The sequence below is a fragment of the Cajanus cajan genome, chromosome 7 (assembly GCF_000230855.2).
Source record: "Cajanus cajan strain Asha chromosome 7, NIPB_CcT2T_4, whole genome shotgun sequence".
Taxonomy (NCBI): Eukaryota; Viridiplantae; Streptophyta; class Magnoliopsida; order Fabales; family Fabaceae; genus Cajanus; species Cajanus cajan.
Genome location: NC_138523.1, coordinates 46287157 through 46308379, shown reverse-complemented (window position 1 = coordinate 46308379; position 21223 = coordinate 46287157). Strand labels below are relative to the sequence as shown.

The 21223-nt window shown below is 31.6% G+C and overlaps 2 protein-coding genes across 5 annotated transcripts; both read left to right on the top strand.

Moving 5' to 3' along the window:
• Window positions 1–2130: 2130 nt before the first annotated feature.
• On the top strand, window positions 2131–8456 carry LOC109795573 (AT-hook motif nuclear-localized protein 7). Its single transcript, XM_020355116.3, has 5 exons — window positions 2131–2947; window positions 4938–5005; window positions 5892–6023; window positions 7261–7422; window positions 7752–8456. The coding sequence occupies exons 1-5, from the start codon at window positions 2605–2607 to the stop codon at window positions 8043–8045; spliced, it is 999 nt and encodes a 332-aa protein (XP_020210705.1). The 5' UTR covers window positions 2131–2604; the 3' UTR covers window positions 8046–8456.
• A 3192-nt stretch (window positions 8457–11648) lies between these two features.
• On the top strand, window positions 11649–17381 carry LOC109795350 (damage-control phosphatase At2g17340). Of its 4 annotated transcripts, none has more exons than XM_020354817.3 (13): window positions 11649–11876; window positions 12211–12373; window positions 13175–13240; window positions 13480–13546; window positions 13712–13780; window positions 14047–14187; window positions 15065–15193; window positions 15299–15385; window positions 16296–16370; window positions 16443–16520; window positions 16662–16739; window positions 17023–17085; window positions 17182–17381. In XM_020354817.3, the coding sequence occupies exons 1-13, from the start codon at window positions 11699–11701 to the stop codon at window positions 17254–17256; spliced, it is 1269 nt and encodes a 422-aa protein (XP_020210406.1). In that variant the 5' UTR covers window positions 11649–11698; the 3' UTR covers window positions 17257–17381. The 4 variants fall into 4 exon arrangements, with proteins under 4 accessions (XP_020210406.1, XP_020210408.1, XP_020210405.1 ...); XM_020354819.3 differs by having other exon boundaries at window positions 13159–13240; XM_020354816.3 differs by having other exon boundaries at window positions 12205–12373.
• The last annotated feature ends 3842 nt before the right edge of the window (window positions 17382–21223 follow it).

The window sequence follows — 21223 nt, the reverse complement described above, 5'->3', positions numbered from 1 at the left end:
TTTTTAAAATAGTTGAAAGAATTTATAGACTGGTATTAGATATTTATCTTGTAATTATATTATTTTTATTTTCTTAAAATAATAAGATAATGACATCGGTAGAATCATTCTCAATATTTATTAGGTTATAAAAATGTATTTTTAGCTTTTAGAAACATCAATAAATAAAATTGAATATTATTTTTATTGTAATCTTATCTTTTTCATAGTTCTAATAATAACTATAGAGTATTTTATAATAGTGTAGTTTTAACTTCCTAACAAAAAGTTTATTTTTTACATCTATATGGACCAAACATTTTATCATATTAATTTGTAAATATATCTAATAATATTATTTGCTTAATATATTTAAAATGTCATTTAACATTGTAATTTTACTTTGTAGATTAAGTACATCAAATCTAGAAAGTATTCATAAACACGCAACAATAAAAAATAAAAAATAAAAACCATTGGCACAGTAGAACTAGTTGCATATTATCCTGTTAATTTTGATAAATAAAGTCAAATTAGTGATGCATTATTTGATCAATATTTTGAAATTTGTCACAAAAGAAGGATAAGATCAATGATGAATATATGTTACTACAAGTGGGGGCTAAGGTGTACAAACACATGCTTTTGTTATTTAGCAGCAATACATGATTTTTTTTAATCTCATAATGTAATAGATAAAATATACTTCAACTGTTGATATAAAAATTAAACCAACATAATCAGTTACTCAACTTTCACAAATTTCTTGATTTACATAAAAAAAAAATAACTTCTACGCACTTGATGAAACATACAATAAGAGATGTTTATTACTGTTGTTGTAATATTCACTCTGATTAAAAATTATGATGAGAACCACCAAAATCTTGTATACATATGATGGAATATATGACTATTTAATGTTAACTTACTTCATTGTTATTAAATTGATCATGCATGGAATTTTTCTTCAATAAACAATTTTACAACTAAGCTTTATTTCAATAACAGTAGACAAATTAATAATACTACACTTTTTTAAAAATTAAGAGAGCAAAATAGGATGATTTAAACTTAAGTGACTAAAACTAAATTTTGACAATGATAAATAAAAAAACTGAATTTTGACACATTATATTTAACCTATTTTTTATATATAAATTTTACGTACAAAGTTTTAATTACAAATTATGTTATCACGAAACAGGAACTCAATTCATAAATACACTAGATTTTAAAGTAAGTTTGCGACTTGCATACTCAAAATTTACATTCATATGTAACCAAAAAAATTGGGTCAAACATGTACCTACTTTTTATTTTGGTACAAGGAAATATCTATTATCTACCTACTTACGAACAGAGTTGTACAAACCTGACGTACTGTAACGGGTCCATAATGTCAGTACTCTGGATTCAGAAGACACAAACAGCAGATTTTGAGCATCATAATAAATTTTAAAATTCATATGATGACATACCAAATTTCAACAAAATTTTGTGAGAAACATGATATTGTCTGTCTTTTTTATTTCCTAAGTTGATTTAATTTTCCTGATAAAAAGGGAAAAAGTGGAATTTATGAAACAGTACTTTTGGTCAACAGAAGCTGTAAATGAGGAGAAGAAAGCGGAAAAAAGAAGAAGCAGATAGCATGCGTTTACAGTGGCATTTACAGTAGATTAACCAAATGAAGAGGGCATTTCAATTTTCATATTATTTTTTCTTTGGAGTTCATCAATTTGAGTTTCTTGGTCAACTTTAATTTATTTTAACTGAAAAGACAAAGAACTTGTCAGTAGTTGGGAAAATGTAATGGCTCCTATCTTAGCTTTACAGCTTTGAATATTTATTTTTTAAGAAATGCTTTATTTAAATAAATGCCGGTTTTATATTAAACAAATGGCAATTTCTTTCCTTTTCAAAAATGTTACGTATTTTTTTAATGCATTCAAATTAAGTATCTGCATTCACAGTCATTTATTAAATCACCTTTATTAAATTTCCAAGACGGACGTGAACCAATTTCTTAACCAAATTTTATACTTTCAATTTTACAATTAAAATATTAATTCATAATTAAATTCTCAATATTTAATTACTTTATTTTAACAATTATTTAATTTTTCAATTTTTTATCAACTTTATTTATTTACTCCACCTTTTCCTGGAAAACCCTAAATTCACATACCACTCTGGAGAATTTATGAACTGGAGTTTGTATTTTTCTCTGTAATTGTAGATTTTTTTTTCTCAAAATTTTTTGTTAATTTCAAAGCTTTCTGTGTTCTCTGCAATGGTGCAGATTTGAGCTTGCAGCACTGCGATTTTCTCGGAGGAAGCTCAATCTGCTTTAATTTCATTTCTGGGTTCTCATCTTTTCCCCATTTCATACAAAAAAATTTGTGGTTTTGAAGTTTCCTGTGAGATTGTAAATTTTTCCGGCACCCAAATCTGTTTTCTCTTGAATAAAGTTAGCATTTACCCCCATTAAAAAATTTCAATTCTTTTTGGAATTTTTTTGGGTGATTGGGTGCGGAAGAGTTTGATACTTCAATGGGTAGGGTTTAAGTAAAGTTTTTTGAGGTTTTGGGGTATCTTAGTTTGTCTTTGATTTGCATAAAAATGGAGGGAAGAGAGAATTTTGGTGTTGTGGTGGGTGATGAAGCCCCAGAGAGCTTCCATGTGGCTCCTAGAATTGAGAACAACTTGGACTTTTCAAGGGCCACCGTGCCGGTGCCGGCGCCGGCGCTGGGGACGGAGGTGAAAAAGAAGAGAGGGAGGCCTAGGAAGTATGGGCCGGACGGCAAGGTGGTTGCGGGGGCGGTGACGGCGCTTTCTCCGATGCCGATTTCGTCGTCGATTCCGTTGACCGGCGAGTTCTCCGCTTGGAAGAGGGGTAGAGGGAGGCCTATTGAATCTATCAAGAAGTCTTCGTTTAAGTTTGACGTTGAAAGCCCTGGAACAGGTATTATATAGTCTTTTGATCTTTTGAATTGAAGACTTTGATCTCAGTTACTGCTTATGTTTTTAATCTTTTGGGGTTTTACTGTTACATCTGCTGCTAAGGTTTTATTTTTACTGTTACATTTGCAATTTGTTGAGATGAGAGTAGGGGAGTCATAATAAATGAGTGAATCCTTCTAACCTGGTGGCTCTTGTCATTTAGCTCTTTAATGGAGGAGTATCATAAATGTTATTTTTTTTTGGGTCCTAATTGATTTGGGGTAAATCACTTGGAATAGTAAGTTATTTACTTTGATCTGTGTTTTAGTGTGAAGTGAACTTTTTGGATTTGGATTTTGCTCTTGTGAGAGAGTTTATATAGGGGGTGGGGGTGGGGGGTATGAGTGGACCCTTAGCGCTGATTCCTTTTCAGATCTGAATACAAATTGTGAGGTGGATGGGGATATTTCGTGGTTGACAGTGAGGTTGGTTTTTGTTTCAGGGTAGCATATGGTATTCTTTATTTTCCTTTATGAGGGGAAGAAGATAGCATTATCTGACCATGGAAACGGTTAGAGTAAATGAAGGGACCAGCTTATTTAGTAGGTTGAGTCCAATAGTGTTTGTTAGCTGATGTGCCACTCTTGAACTGGTCTAAAGTCTACACTAATAATTATTTTTAGAAGCTTCTAACTGCCTTGTTGAATATTTGCATGTTTTGAAAAATGGGTTTCATAATAGGAATTTTGGTTGACAATGTTTTCAAAAGGTGGAACTTATTCACTCAAGGACGTGAGAGTGGCTTCTGAGAATGATAGTATCCATTTATGTAACATTGAAATGCAATGAAATGGTTTTCATAGTTCATGCTGGAGATTTTTGGTCTCCTAAGGTATGTGTGGACAGATGATTACTGAAGATTTTAGGTGGACCTTACCATATATGGACGTTTTATAAAAGGAAAGTTAATAAATGTGAGATTTTCATTAGATCATTTTAAACTATTTTTCTGAAATTAAAATGTTCTCCAAATTTTGGATGATTTTATGCATTGAAACAAAGGGAAAGAAAATAAATCATTACTTACTCCCTCATTCTCTCTCTCTTTTTTTTTTTTTTTTTTTTTTTTTTGTATTTTAGCCTTTTTCTGCCTTTCTCTGCTGACTATTAAACATACCCCTATGTGCTGGATACATTTCCACTTCATGACAAGGGGACATGTGAAATTGAATTGTTTTTTTTTTCTAAGACGTTAGAAATGCTGTGCTACATGTAGCTTGGTGGTAAACATGACTTCCATATCTGAACTTATTCTGGGATCATGTATTGTTCATGAGGTTTGACTTTCTTTGTATGTAAAGGTTCTGAAGGAGGTTTTTAATGACATAGGTTATAATGGAGTTGCTTAGAACCAGGGTTATAGGGTATATTGTGTGGGGAATGGGTAGGTCAGGTGTGATTTCTAGTTTCTACCATGTTATGGTATAGCAGAGGTTTAGAAATTCATATACATCACAGAAGTTGAGATGCTATATTGACTTGGCTGGTGACAGAGTAGATCCAGGGTAATGATGAATTCAAAATTAGTGTTATATTAGGTTCTCTTATTTGGTTATTTCTCTATCGTGTAATATTTTGATATATGAGTCTGAACTTTGCTGTCCAATTAATGTATGAAAGAGGTGGACCTAAGACATAAGATGTGGCTTATTGAGTGCATCTTTTGTTTCTGGCTACAGTGTGTAAAATGTTTTATTTGTTGTTTAGTTTCTTCTGAAAGCCTCTTTGGCAACATAGTTTATTCCTCCAAATTTACTTTGTTTTTTTCAAAACTTATTTTCTTTAATTTTATGAATTACTTTTGTTTGATGAACTGATTGTTGATGTTTCTTTCTTATCTTTTTTTAACTTTAAAAAAAATTCCTCTTTGGACTTAACATTAATACATTCTTTAATTGTTTTATATCCTGTCCTTTTCCTTCTACTCATCTTCCAAAATATGCATTTTATAGGTGAGGGAATCGCATACTCAGTTGGTGCCAATTTCACACCACACGTGCTCACAGTAAATGCTGGCGAGGTATTCTGCATTTCTGCCTTTTTCCTTCTAGGTCTATATGCTAAAGCTTAATGAGAATTCTAATCCAGTTAATTTGTGTATTAATGCCATATCCATTAGGAATGCAAATGCCATTTATTTTGATTACACTTGAATGGAATTTTCATAAAAGCAATTTTTTGATGAAAACAGAAAAGAAAAAAAAACAATTATCTCATCTCTAAAATGTAATAACTTAAAAAATGTAATTATTTTCCTTTGTGTATGTTTATTGTCCTTAGTCCATATTTGTTTCTGTACTTTATGTTTGTTCATTGCTCATGCCTTTAATAGTGTTCATTTTTTGTCCTTTACATTTGATAACCTATAATATTCCTTATGATTAAATCATTTGACTGTTTATTACTAATAATAAGAAATTAGGATATCAATTAGATAAAATTATTATCAATTAGATAAAATTATTTAAGTGATAATTGTTACAGAATTGGCTAAACATTTTAGAATAAACAACCCCCCAACTTGCAGGGCAGTGAACTTCATTAGGTCAGAGGGAGTTATGGTAAAATAAATGAAATAAGTTATGAATTTTTTCATTTCTAATGAACTCTAAATTCCAACTATGTAATGTATAATTTATCCATAAATTATCAATAGAATCATTAACAAATTAACTTTATTATGATGTTGTAGAGTTTTTTTTTTCAATATGCAAGAGTTATATATATATATTTTTATCGATATATGCAAGAATGACATGTATAGTTGTATGGATCATATCTTTTGGTTGTGTACAGTGTCATTATTATTGAAGTCAACTATTGACTACATGTTTGTTTTTTAATTTCATTGTTGTTGTGCAGTGTGCTTACTTTGTATTTGTGATTTTCTTATGGTCTTATACCAGGACGTCACTATGAAGATCATGTCCTTCTCTCAACAAGGATCACGCGCTATATGCATTTTGTCTGCAACTGGGACAATTTCAAATGTTACACTTCGTCAACCGTCTTCTTGTGGTGGTACTTTAACGTATGAGGTGAGTTCCTTATGTCATCAGCACAACAAGAAAATAATTTCAGTTATTTTCTACATTAAGTCTATTGCTTAATTTGTAACAATATTCCCTAATGCACATTTTTATATGCAGCTCTGTCTATCTGGCATTGCATGTATTGATATTAGATATCACCTGCTAATTTTTATTTAAATTTTTTTCTGCTTTAGAAAAATGTGTACAGTTTGGTGATATTAACCAGAAATGGATGCATACAATGCAGATTGTTTAAGTTTTAGCGAAAATAAATTAAAGAATCAGGGCTTTGCTGGATAAACATTTTTATTAGATCTGATTTTTGCTAGTGTATGGGGATAACAACCTTTATTATGTGATTAAGCTTCTCTTGCGAAATTAATTGTAACTGCAGATTTTATTTGTTAGATTATACTTGGGTTGTCAGATAATTGGTTGCTATGATAATCTTGTTATTAACCAGTTTTGAAGTGACACTTGTATAAGGACTATTGTAACTGTTCTTGTTTCTTACTACAAATTCTAGATTTGAAGTGCTGTTTTATTTTTATATATTCATCATTTCTAGCCGAGTTATTTGTTTGAATTACTCTAGTAGCTTAACATAGTATATCTGAATATTTTTCCTTTAATCAAACCAAATGGTGTCGTGTAATGTGATCCATGCAATAGAGCTCACTTAATCAAACCAAATGGTGTCGTGTAATGTGATCCATGCAATAGAGCTCACTTAGTGAGATAAGGCTTTTGTTGTTGTTGCTGCTACCATCTTAGCCTAACACTATCAACTTAGTGTTTGGCATCTTTCACTTATGAAGACTGTGGATGAATCTGTTGTAATGCGTTTGCCTATGCTTCCACATATCCCGTACATTCACTCTCTTCAATCCATCAATACACGCTGACTTATAACCAAGCACACAATTAGTTTTCATGTTTTCATGCTTGCCGGATCTCAAAACCCACTTAGGACCTTATTTTGTGCTCTGACAACTAATGTGTCTTTGCATGCTATACTTATGGAGATTGATTATATATGGTTTTAGGATAAAACTTCTCTTGCTTTTGGAATCAGAGATTTGACACATGGTTAATTCACTAACTACCTCAATAAAGATAACTCATCGTTTGCCGTTAATTCACTAACATCAAACTGATGTTGCATATATCTTCCAATTTCATTTGAGTTATGATCGTAGTGAATAGATTAAATGTGCCCACACTTAATTTTTTGTTTATACAGGGACGGTTTGAGATTCTTTCCTTGTCTGGTTCCTTTATGCCAACTGAGAATGGAGTTACAAGAAGCAGATCTGGTGGGATGAGCGTCTCTTTGGCTGGTCCAGATGGTCGAGTAATGGGGGGTGGACTTGCTGGTTTGTTGGTAGCTGCTGGTCCAGTGCAGGTAGATCTCATGCTATATAGAGAGGGATATTTCATAAAATATTCAAGAACATTATGAGATTGTTAATCTGAGATTTTATAGGGAAACATGATAATATAATATTAAATCAGTATGCTGGTTGTTCAAATTATTCCCATCTTCATAAAGCATGTTCTAATTTGTTTTATTGGTTAGATGACCAATGTTCTTGGATAGGAATTAGTATGAATTATTTTTAATCTATTTCAACTACCCCGGAAAAGTAGGAATAGAAACCGAAAACATGAACAACAAAATTATCTGGGTCTGGGCATTTCAGTTGGCATTTCACTCACTATCTTCTGCATCAGGTTGTGGTGGCTAGTTTTCTCCCTGGTCATCAGTTGGAGCATAAATCCAAGAAGCAAAGGGTGGAGCATATATCAACTATTACCCCTACACCTGTTAATCTTATCTCTGGTGAGGAAGTTAAAGTCAGTTTTGGTGGAGTAAAGCCTATTATGACACCTGCTGCTTTTCAAGAAGAGAATATTGCTTCTTTTAACAATGGTCAAGACTCTAGGAACTCATCTGCTGATGATAGAGAGCCGTTACCTGAAAAGGAGTCTAACCAAAGTCAATCAAATGCTGAGGCTGCACGCTAAACATATCCCTGTGAATTATTTGATATTATGCAGAGTCAACCTCATTTAGGCTCTCACTCATGCTTGACTGACAGCTGACAATTAACTTACTAAGACAACTCTGATGGTCAGATGAGTGTCACACAAAGAAGGTTTTGACTCAAAAGTTGCACTCTTTTGGTACTAGGTGTTAGTTGGCAACTCTGTTTGTTAGGTTTTCCACGTGTCCTTTCTTCAGATGTATCTTTAGTATTGTTTACTCATTGTTGTAGCAATTAGATATAGGATATATGTTGTGCCATTTCCCCCCTTATTTATTATGTTCTATATGGATGTTAAAAATGTGAGTGGATGTGAGTGTTTCTGAATTGTAACTCAATATTATTTGTTGTTAAAGAAATTGCATATCAGTCTCCTAGGCCTTACCTTTTAGTACTGAGTTTTTGCTCAAAATCATCCTATCTAAAAGCGGCCAAACAGGAACTAATAGTACCTTCTGGTACCATGATTCTTTGCTCAAAATTATAATATCAACACATGGGTAAACGGGTACTAATAGATATCTCTAATAACTTGAAATTTATTTATTTTAAATGAATTTAGTGCCATATATATCCGATTACTTGAAATTATATTTTCACAACCACTTTAACTTGAATTGGTTCTAAAGGATCAATAATTTTTCCGAGGCATACCTAAATTTATTGAATTATAACAGGTGCGACAATTTGGCTGCATTTCTTGCAATATCTTGATGCTCTACACTCTCAACTTTTTCTCTATTAATACACTATCAAGAAAGAGAACTATATCGCCCGATTTGGCTAGCGCATCAAGTATGAGGGGAAAAAGGAAAGGAATGTCATGGAACCATTTCTTACTGACAAAATTTGAAGATGAAGATGAAAAAGGAATTCCCACGTATGCTGCTTCGTAGCATGCTTTTCATAAGCATTACTTTTTCTCCTTATCCATGTGACTGTTAGCTAGAATAAACTTCGGATCAAAAAATCTATTCATCCTTTGCTTGGTGGAGTTCACTCACTCCATTTGTGCTCAGTGTTAGATTTACTAAAGTACCAAAATAGTAAAATACAACGAGTATTTCCTAAAACACAAAGGAAAGAGTAATTTTCAGAAAGAATTCAGACATGAAAACTCATTACCCACTTCTAAACAACTCGTTTCTAAGTTATTTTCTTCACTGATACAACAAAACATAGAAATCAGTCTCATCTCCCTACAAACTTTTCAAGAATGAGGGGAATATCCAAACAAACTGACACAAATCAGAATTCTCACTCCAAAAGTTCCCTATTATTATTCTCACCCCATAACAAACTTGATGCGCACAAATATTCTGCTTTCCATCCTTCATTAACTCTCTCTATAAACTCTTCCACTTTTCTCTTCAGTTCATCATCATCTTCCTCACTGTTGCAATTATCACTACCTTCAGTTTCAATTCTGTCCACCACCATATCTTCCTTGGCATGTGACACTTCTCTTGCTTGTGGAGATAATGTGTTTTTGTTGACCAAGAACTTGGAATTTGCTCCATGTGTACCTGTGTTTGAGGGCATAGACAGAGGTATCTCTTCACTCTCTTGATCAAAACCGAGCTTTGGCTTCAAGTCCACTAGGATAAATACTATGATCATATTGCAGAAGCAGAAAATAAAAGCATAGCTGGAAGCTGCCTGATTGATGTACTCCATCACAGAATCTAACATGGCTATGAATATGATGATATGCGAAGTAAGGAGAAAGAGGCTGAAGAGAGAGGGTGGTGGGCTTGAGTTAGATGAAGGTTTAGGATTTAAGGCCTTTTTAAAGTGCTGTTTGGATAGGTGCAAACGTGGGTAGAACCTTATTTTTTGTGGCAAAATTTAAGGAGGTGATGGGTGAATGTTATCAGAAAAGAACGGTACAATATACTTTTGTGTAAGGATTGATGCATAAATACGTAGGATGTTTCATCCAACTGTACGTGGGGCTTTTATTTTATTAAATTATTAATAATAAAAAGTCTGTTGTACCAGAGAACCTCACATGCAACTTTCTTAATTGGTCACAACCACAGCGTTCTATGTCATCAACTTAGACATCACACACCAAACTTTTATGTAGCATTCATTTTCTCTCTCTGGATCCTTACCCTGATTGGCTTATTAGTCATTTTTCCCCTTAATGATCTTGGGCAGTTAGGGCTAAAATAATACTAGAGATTGATGGGGATTTTCTGGGGTTGTTGAAGATCTTGAAAATTTGGAACATGACATGACTCACTGAAAACGACCAAGAACCTAAGTAACTAAACCATTTGGCTCTTGCCAATTCGTTTTGTCTTGTCTTGTTTTCTTGAAAATTGTTATAGTTAATGTTCATAGATCGTCTATTATTGGTGTTCCTACTCTGATCTTTCAATGAAATGTAAAGATGAAGCATAACCCCATCACTCTTAACGTTTTTCTTAGATAAGTTCCTTTAATTTTGAATCAAACGTAATTGATCTTTTTGCTTAAGTAAATTTTAGGAAATCTTCTAAGTTTATAAAGCAATATAAAATAAACTTATATGTTTTTTTTTTTCATGAACATGATACACACAAATCCTGAAGTTATAAAAAAATTAATTCACATTTATGGAGTGTAATTTTTATTGACTAAATATTATTTTAATTTTACTTATTTTTTCATATAAGAAATTGCACGCATTATTATTAAAATGTGATTCTTCCATTTTATTTTATATTATTTTCATTTCTAACGTAATAAACGAGAAATATTGATGGCATGATTGGATTCCAGCAGAAGTACTCTCAAATGATCGGTTGAAAATGTCAAATTAATGTACACCAGAAAAATGTTTCCACGCCAATTTTCAGCAAATTAAAAGAGCGAAAGATATCAACAACACAATAATTAAAACCAACTCTGATATGCCTTAAAAACAATCAGAAATGATTAAATCGATAATAAAAAAATCGAAAGCCAAGAAAACCACATTTTTTTTTATTTCAGTTTAATTCGATTTTCAATTTCTCTTATTAAAATTAAAATGAACTAAATTCAATTGAACAATTAACATATTTATAAGACATTTTCCGTTATTATACTTCAATATAAAATTTATTTCTTTCTTTAATCCGCGTAGGAGTGTTTCCAAGGCAATTTTTTTTAATATTTATATGTTTTTCTTTTAGTATTAAGGAGAGCTAAGCCCAAGAAATTACAAAAGAATATAAAAAGGGCCGTTACATCTCTAAGTAACAGAGAACAACACCCAATTGGTGGATTGTGTATAAAATGAACTCCAACTACGTAGGATTGAGCCATTAAAGTCAGAAAATCAGCTACCGTATTTGCTTCACTCAAGACATGGGCAACACGAATTTGCCAGTCTCTGTCTTTCCTATGTTCTGCCCCATAAATATTTTACAACCCCTTTTCTAAATATTTTTTATGGAATTATTTAAAAATCCTTTTTTACAGCTAACAAGAACTCAAGTAGTTGTTAGATTTTTTTTTACTGGTCAATTTTTTTTATTAGTTATCAACTTAAAAATAATTTTGAAAGTGATATAAAGAAATAAAATTAATGAGGTATATAGGATGTGAGGAAAGTTTGTTTTGTGCACCACAAGTGTCAAGTGGAGTGGCATCCCTAGCTCCATGGTAAGGTCATTAACAGCTTCAATGGGGATTGTATCAATAACTCAGACTCACCTCTATTTGGTCCCCCGTTATCCTTCATCAATCTCATCCAATCTCTACGCTTCTTCTCTCACCCTCTCAACCAAGGCCTCCATTCATCAATCTACACAACCTTATGTTCACTCCAAATCACTAGGTAAAATAATGTCATCATCATTTTTTTTATAAAAAAAAAAGAGAGAGAGAGAGAAACACATTAAAAGTTATGCACTTAGGCTATGCCTAAAAATATTGTTGTATCTAACCAAAATAGGTTAGCATACACATTGTACTTGTTAGAAATGTTACCAACTAACCAAAACAATTATTAGAACTCACGTGAACTTACTCAATTTTGTGAATCCTGATAATGTATGAATTGGAAGATGTGGGACTAGCCACTACCCACTAGCTACGAGCTAGAGTTCCTTTGCTCTTCTAAGTTGATATCATTTAAAGTAATCATTGTGAGTGACATATATCAGAAACAGGAATGGGGAGTTCATCACAGTTGGTGCCATTCCCGTTGTTGATGAATGAGAGTTACACAGCATGCACCATTCCTTGGAGGTTCCCTCCCGACGATCCACGCATTCTCACTGCCACCGAGCTATCATGGATTAATCTCCTCCACAAAACTATCCCCACCTACAAGTATGTTTTTTTTTGTTTTTTTTTTTCTCCCACAAAACAAAACATGGGGTGTGGTTCTAATTTCTTCATCCATTACTTATCTTATCTTTTTATTAAAAAAAAAAAAAAGAAGAACAAAATGGGGTGTGGATCAAATTTCTATTTTCATAAAAAAAAAATCTTTTTTTTTTCTTATAAAAAAATTGTATGTAGTTTGTGGTTCAGAATTCGATTATTAATCCGTATCTTGCCTTCCCTTTAGTTGTTCATGTGATGCACTGACCCCCAACATCATTTTTCTCCGGACTTGGATATTAGGATTTAGTTTTTGAGAAGCAATATAAAAATCTAATGAGTACTGGGTTATGTAACTTTGGTATTCTGGTGCTTTTTAAGATAGCAAAGCTACCAGTTGAGTGATTGGTAAACATTAGCTTTTGATATCGCACTCGTCGATTTTGAAAAATGGACATGCAGAATGAAGCAGTAAAGTTTACAACAAATGAATGTTTCAATTGTTGGATTTTGTTATAGTTTCTGATTTTCTCTATGTATTTTTCAGGGTTTCAGTTCCAATGACCAACAGAGTTTGAGTGTTTCTTAACCTAACTTTAAAAGCACAGTGTAGCTGCTGCTTCTCGTTAGTAATTATGGTAAATAGAAGCAACTGGTTAAAAGCAATGTTAATAACAAAATTAAAAAAAATGTTAATATAGCCATTACCTGTTCTAGTGAAGTGTGACTTTTATATGATTGCAGGGGATAGGGATTATATTATAACTAATATTGTTTACATTAAATTGTAGCTTTGATTTGGTACAGGAAGCATGCTGAGAGTGATACTTCTGTTCCTGATGCTGCAAACAAAGCTGAAAAATTTGCTCAAAGGTGGATCTCTTACTGCCTTCCTTTTATGGTCTGCTTTGAGAGGTTTATTGCATGATAAGGACTTATTTATTTTTTTATAACCAAATTGGTAAGGAATGATGTTTCTTGTGGATCTTAGGCTTGTACTGTTTATCCACCTCTTGTTATATTTATGTAATATCTTAAGTAATTCAAATAAATACGGGGTTGTTGATTGCATTTCATGTTGCATCTTTTGTTGATGCATTTCCTGCAAAAAGGTTTGCTAGAATACTTGAAGATTTCAAGAAAGATCCAGGAAGTCAAGGCGGTCCTCTTGATATACTTGTATGTTCTTTAGCTATATACAAATTTGTTTCAACAACGTACCCTACCCCTTCTGTGTTAATCAAATAACAAAACGAAATTCAGCAGTTTTTGTATGTCTAATTTCTCCCTTTTTCATTTTCCTTTATTTCTTTCTCTCTCTTTTTCTGGGAGTGGGGGTTCTAGCTTCTGTGCAGACTTCGTGAGCAAGTCCTTAGAGAACTTGGATTCAGAGATATCTTCAAGAAAATAAAGGTAAGATTAACTGTGCAATATGGGTTGTGTGCGCTAAAAGCTAATACTATTCAGCTAAAATGTTGAAGAAAAGTATGCATATATCTGACTATAGGGGGTTGCAATAATGTAGTATCTCACATGAAGAATATAGTGAAATTTAATGGCATTTTTCTCTAAAGTTGTTGGCTAAGTTGAAGAAACTTAACATCATTAATCTTCATCAATGAGTCGTGTTGTTTTATTTTGCTCAAGATTTGTAATTCCTCTCTAATTTAATGCAACAGGATGTAGAGAATGCAAATGCTATAGCCCTATTTGAGAATGTTGTTCGTCTTAATGATGCCATTGAAGATGAAGGGGAACGACTAGAGAATTTAGTTAGAGGAATTTTTGCTGGAAACATATTTGATCTTGGTGCTACCCAGGTAGGTTGATGATTCTCGGTATAATAAACCCCACAAACTGTGAATAAACTCAATTAAGAAATTAACCAAAATCTATAGAGTGTTGATTCAATACTCAAGGAACAACAGTTGTAAACTTATATATCACTAAAAGAATCACATAAAAATGACTTATGTTGAATAATGGTTCCAGATAGGGAAGAAGAAAGTTCAGAGAAAAGGAGGAAAATATCCAGAAAGGGGAAGGGAATGAGCTCTTAGTAATTTCTTGCTTGGTTGTTTTCCCCTTCTGTCCATGCCTTAAACTCATTACATGTCAATAACTTGAACTATTGAGTCTTGGAACAAGCTGGACTGGCCTACTTGTCGATGCAAACATTGGTTTTAGTTGCGTAATGTTCCTTGTTACCGTACCAAACCTTTATTGCTCCACTTTCCAATTGTCTGGTTTCGTTTAGTTATTCTTCAATATTGTTTGTAGTACGCATTGGTGGCTAATAATGTTTAGAATATGATGGTCCTTCACTACCCTCAATTGACATTTGATAGTACTGGGCTAGTAGTTAGTGGCATTTACCCATTCTCTGATCTACATCTGTGTACACAACCATGGGCTGACAATTTGAGTAGGAAACCAGATATTGAGTAATTTAGTAACACTTTTGAGAGTTTTTTTTTGTAGGAAAATACTTTTTTATTTCCAATAAAGAAGTTCTCAAAAACGCTTCTAATGTGTATCCAAACAGGCTTAAAGTTCAAAACTAACTTCATACAAAATTTATTTGCCTAATTGTCAAAGACATTTTTTAATATTTATTACAATCATGCCAGAGATTTGAGGATTATATAACTCTCTGTAATTGATGGGTTACCTTTTTCTTCCCTCAATTTCTTGAAGCTTGTCGAGGTTTTCTCTAGGGATGGAGTGTCTTTTTCAACTACTTGTCAAAATCTCGTCCCTCGACCTTGGGTTATTGATGACCTTGAAACTTTCAAAATAAACTGGAGCAGGAAGTCCTGGAAGAAGGCAAGTTTCATAAGACTAGAAATGTACAATTTTATGATGCATGTTATGTCTTCTTCCTTATTTTGTACAGTGGTAGTGTCCTAATCAATTATTTTACATTGGCAGGTAATCATATTTGTTGATAACTCTGGTGCAGATATCATTTTGGGTATTCTGCCATTTGCAAGGGAGCTCCTTCGACGCGGGAGTCAGGTTTGCTGGCATTTTTTTTTTCCTTCTTTCATTTGTGTTTTTTGGTCAGGCAGTTTAAAACCTATACCATAACTGAATTTTGTCATTTGTAGTCCATCTTTCTTATGTCAGTTTCATTTTTTGTAGCCTTTGTATCATTGAGCACAATAGAAATGTATTGAAAATTTGAAATACTTGGACTTTATTTTGCATTATAAGGAATAGGGATGGCAAAATGGACTGTGACTTGCAAGCCAGCCCGTTAGCCCACCAATTTTTGGCGGGCTAGGCCCATCATTTCAACCCGCCAACCTGTCAAACCCGCCAACCCACATAAGTAATTGGACTTCAGTTGCTTGCATAAGTAATGGACTTGTTTTGTGGAATATAAAAAAATTTAAATTATTAGTAATTTGTAAGTTTATAATTTGATTTTGATTAGTGGACTAATTTCTATTTGATTTTGTTCTAAGTTTGTAATTTGCTTTTGTTAAACATATATTATGTACAATATGTATGCATTTTTAATTTCATATAGTTATATTTATTTATTTGTAGCATTTTTTTTATTTGAACATAAAATATATCTTTTTCCATTTTTTTTTTGTGGTATGCGGGCTAGCCCGCCAGCCCGTCTTTAAGCGGGGCGGGTCAACGTTTCCAACCCATTTTCCATTGGCCGCCTGGCCCATTGTTGGCGGGCCGGGCTTCCCGTTTTGAATATAGAGGAACTAGAGGTTTTGTTAATTTAGCAAGTGCTTTAACTAGATCCACTTAACTTCTTCTTGGAGGATGACATGATTCAATTTTAGGACTGCTTTGCTTTTAGACGTAATAGTATTTGTCCATTTTGAGGTTTTTTTTTTGAAAATTCTCATGTGCAGCTCTTATGGCTACCTGCTTCAACATATTTTATGTGATCTGAATGCAGGTTATATTGGCTGCTAATGACTTACCTTCCATCAATGATGTGACCTACTCTGAGCTAATCGAAATTATATCAAAGGTAACAAAAATATTAGGTCCGGCAGTTTATGGTATGGCAAAGTTCCTTCCTAACTCACATGTTGATTGCCAGTTAAAGGATGAAGATGGATCTCTCATGGGTGTCAGTACTTCAAATCTTTTAATTGCCAACTCTGGAAATGATTTGCCTGTAAGAAAATCACAAGTATTTTTGTGTTACATTAGGAAAGTTTTATCTATGTAGTTATAGGCCTATGTTGTCAGTTCATTGACTTGTATGTATGGTGGTTCCATTACATGTTTGTTTCTTGTTTTGTTCAATGGATTCCAGGTTATTGATCTTAAAGGGGTATCACAGGAACTTGCAGACCTTGCCAATGATGCAGATTTTGTCGTCTTAGAAGGGATGGTAATCAATTCTTCCACATTATATGTTTTTTTGTTACCAACAAGTGATTGGTCCAAGTAACACTCAGTTATCTACTATAAACTATTTTGCAATCATATGCACCACAAAAAGAAAAAATATATATATGCTTTCGGTTTTGGGTTGAGCAAGTTGTAAGCTCTAGTTTTGGGTTGTTCTTACTTTCTTCAATGCTTGCTCCAATGGGGCCTCTACACTTATCCACTGAGCTTTGTTACATATTGGTGCTTCGTAAATATCAACACTGACTTGTTTCTTCTGACAGGGTCGTGGAATAGAAACAAATCTTTATGCTCAATTTAAATGTGATTCCCTCAAGATTGCTATGGTAATGCATTTTTTTACTTGCGTCTTCTTAACAAATGAAAATTTGAATGCTGATGATTCTATTCTTCCTTCTTGTTTTTTGTTATTATTTTTATAGGTAAAACATCTCGAGGTTGCAGAATTTCTTGGGTCACGTTTGTATGACTGCGTGATCAAATACGACGAAGTTTAGAACTTATAATTAAGGCTGATTCGTTACTCTGATAAATAGCTAATGCTACATTTGCGATTAGTCTAGGCTTGTTTTTTTAAAGCTGCATATACTTCCAAATAATACGTTAGTTGCTTTTTTCTTCATGTTTATTGATCTTTAAGATTAGTGTACACAAAATAAGGAATATTTAATGAATACTACTTAGGATAAATGTTTATTTTTTTATTTATATAATTAACATTTATAAAATAAATATTTTTAATATATAATAAAGTATACTTATAATTCATTAAAAGTAAAATATATTTGAATATATAAATCAAGTTAGATTTATAATGAATAATTCAAATTGTGATATAAAATCATTTTAACTATTAACAATATTTATAAAAAAATATTGAAGTTCAATTTATAGACAGAAAGAAAAAGAAATGTAAAGATAAGATGAGAATAATTTGAAATAGTTTAAAGATTTTTTTTAGTTAACTGAAGGAATAATGTGTGAAATGCATAAATAAAGGAGAGAATAAATAATATTAAGAAACTGTAACAAAAAAAAATTTATTAATAATGTTTGAGAGAGTGAGAATATTACTCTTCATGTGTATTCTAATTTATAATATAGGAGTAAATAATGTCAAGATAGATTGTTTATAATTGAAAATAAAAGTCAAAATAATTAAATTGGGTTTAACAAAAAAAAGGTTTCAGTTAACCCGTTCAAATCTTTTTTAACAAATTTGGGTTAGATTGTTAAGAGCATAAGTGTTCTTATTAGTAAGGGATGATGTATATAATATTCATCGTACTGATATTTTAAGTAATATAGTGAAAAAGTAAGAGTATTGTGTACACAAGGATTAGCAGTAAATTAATTACCCTTTGATTTAAGAAGAAAAAAGGATTTGTAAATTTTGGATTTTATATTTTCATTTAACAACAAAAACAAAGAAATTAGTTAACAAATTTATAAAATCCAATTCATTAAAGCGACCAAATATTATAATCTCTTCGAATTTTTTCTAAGGTAATACTTTTCCTTCTAGATTCATTGTTATTATGTGATTCAAACTCAATTTCTCTAATTTAATTTAAATCCAATTCTTTGGACAATAAACTCTTTATCTCTAATGATTAAGGGTAGGAAAATGACACAAATAGAGACAATGTATTGATGTCCCTAGGTTCAAGAATAGAATGATTATGGTCTCCCTAAACCAAATGGGTGAATTGATAGTTTTATATTGGTATAAATATGTAATTTAAAAACATTGAGTTTATGATATGAATGTGTGTGTCATTTGACCTGATGCTTCTTTTCTTTCCCAAAAGCGACGGATACAATCCAGTCTCCACATAGCAAACTGAAAAAGAGGAGAAAGGCTTTTACCGTGCGTGTGCTTTAATAAACAGAATGAGACGTATTCCATAAGAAAATGGATTCGTATAAATGGTCATCATTAAAGCTAGATTCTGCTTTTCTATTTTTAGTTAGGGAAACTATGTCTAGTTAGTTGATATGTGTTGGGATATATAGATATATTATTTTCTAAGCTTGATATTTTTATATATAGAATTATATCAATATTAGAAAATTTTAGAATGAGTTGAAAAATGTTAGACAATATATTATTTGTAGGACAAGATTTTTTTTTATAAAAAAAATGTATTAAAATTAAAGGATTCAAACACTTACGTTGAATTCAACAACAAAATTTTATATTAGGATGATTTCAACCAATGTTATTTGACTAACTAAATCAAATAACACTTATTTTAAAAAGTATTATATGATTTACACAACGATTTCTTAAGTAAGTGTTATTTGAGGTTTTTTTTTTTTTTTTGTTCGTCCCTGAAGTATCCACCGTCAATAGCAGTGATTAATCTCCTCGCTACATTGGATTTACCTCAAAGGGTGGGATAGCTGACCCCAAGATTTAATGCGGCTGCATACACAAAACAGGATTCAAACTCCTGACCTTGCTTAAGCGTGGATCAACCCCTACCGCTGAATATAACACTTTGTAAGCATTATCTAAAGTTACTTGTTTTATTATGGAAGAAGAATATAAAAGTCAAAAACATTTAAAAGTAAAATTGATGTATTCTAATTCTATAACTTATTTTTATATGCATATAAAACATATTTGGATACAAGTTTAGAAACATTTTTTTAGAGCTTTTGTATTGGAAAAATTATTTATTTTCAATAGAAAAGTTTTAAAAAATATTTCAATCTTAACGGTTTCATTTGTTTATCATAATAGATTTCTTATATAACTTTTAAAAATCCCATAATGATCTTTTTCATAAACTAACCACTTATCTATCAAAACTAATTCATTGGACTTTCATTCCGTTAAAACCAACTTGGAGATGATTGATTTAAGAAATTTTGCTTGAAAGTGATTATCTTAAAGAAGTAATTTGGAGAAGATTGGTCAAAAACTCAAAAAAGTATACAATCCTTGAAATTTGAGCATATAAGTGCAAAAAGACTTATAATTTGATTTAACATGATCAATTTTGATTCAATTGGATTTAGTCCTTGCAATATATATAATTCTCAATAGTTGAATACATAAATGTGAAGAGACTTGTAAATTAATATTGATGTAATAAATTTTGATCCTATTTTATTTGATCCTGAACGTGTATAGAACCTTATAAATTCAAGCACCTAAATACGAAAAGACTTATAAGTTGGTCTCTTAATCCAAGGAGATTTGTTCCTAAGTGCATACATTAGCCATAGTGGATCTTTAAATAGTGCGAAAATTGGGATTGAGCATTGGTCGAACCAAATTCCAAAGACACCAAGAGGTGGTGATCTAATGATATATGGAGTCTTAAAATGTTTGAGACATCTCCTTGTGGCACTCTAATAATTGGGTCTAAGGGCCCCCCGACCAAGTTTTGAGTTTTTGTTTGAATGTTTGTTTCATAACAGATTGGAAAATGTAGATACCCCACGACTTCATCATACCTCCCTTCTGTGCCTTAATCAATGTTGTACTATTTCTCTTCATTTTGGCATCCCAAGCCAATATGAGATTAGATTTTTCAGCCTATTCAACTCTAGTTCTTTCCATTTTCTAATTAAACTTCCAATGCTTGAATTTGGTGGAATACATATTATCGTTGGATGCTCAAGTGGAGTGTAGAGCCTAATTGAAATGAAATATCTCTTTAGTAAGAGGTCAACTGAAATCCAAAATATTCAAGTAAAGAAAGAACTGAAATTAAAAATAACTGATTATTTTTTAGGTTATCATATTATTAATGCGAACAAATCTTGAATAAATAGTGACATTAGATACGTACATTAGCCATAAATGAAAATTTGGGGCCTGAAAACGAAACATTATTAATGACAAGTGCCATTTCCTTTCTTTTTATAGCTGTTGTTTAAATTTCTGCATTCCCTTTTCAAATTATTATCAAATAGCATGAGTCATTTTTAAATTCAAAGCATATAGCAAGGAAAGTCTAGTTCGATTGGTTGAACATAGTACATGAATGTTCTAAATCTCCTTAATATCAAATTTGATTCTCGTAAATAAAAAAATTTAGAAGATATAAAATAATGAATAAATATAAAGAATTTGACTATAAATATATTTCTTCTATCTTGTAATAAATGTCTTGTTTAAAGACAAATAAATTATAAAACAAGTGACATTTTAATTTTTCTAATATAATATTTTAAAAATATTATTGTCGTGCTACATTATCTCTAGTAAAGAAAGTTATCTTTACAAAAGTATTACTGTCTTTTATATTAATTATTTAACTGTTTTTAAATTTTGATTTATTTTTAATCATATTTGATTTTTATTTTATTTTCAAAATGAAACAAAATCTTATAAATGTTCATATAATAACAATGCTTGGTTTTGTGTATATAGTATGTACTAATATATATATATATATTCAAATTAAATAATCTTCAATTTTAAATATTTATAATATCAACTCCTAT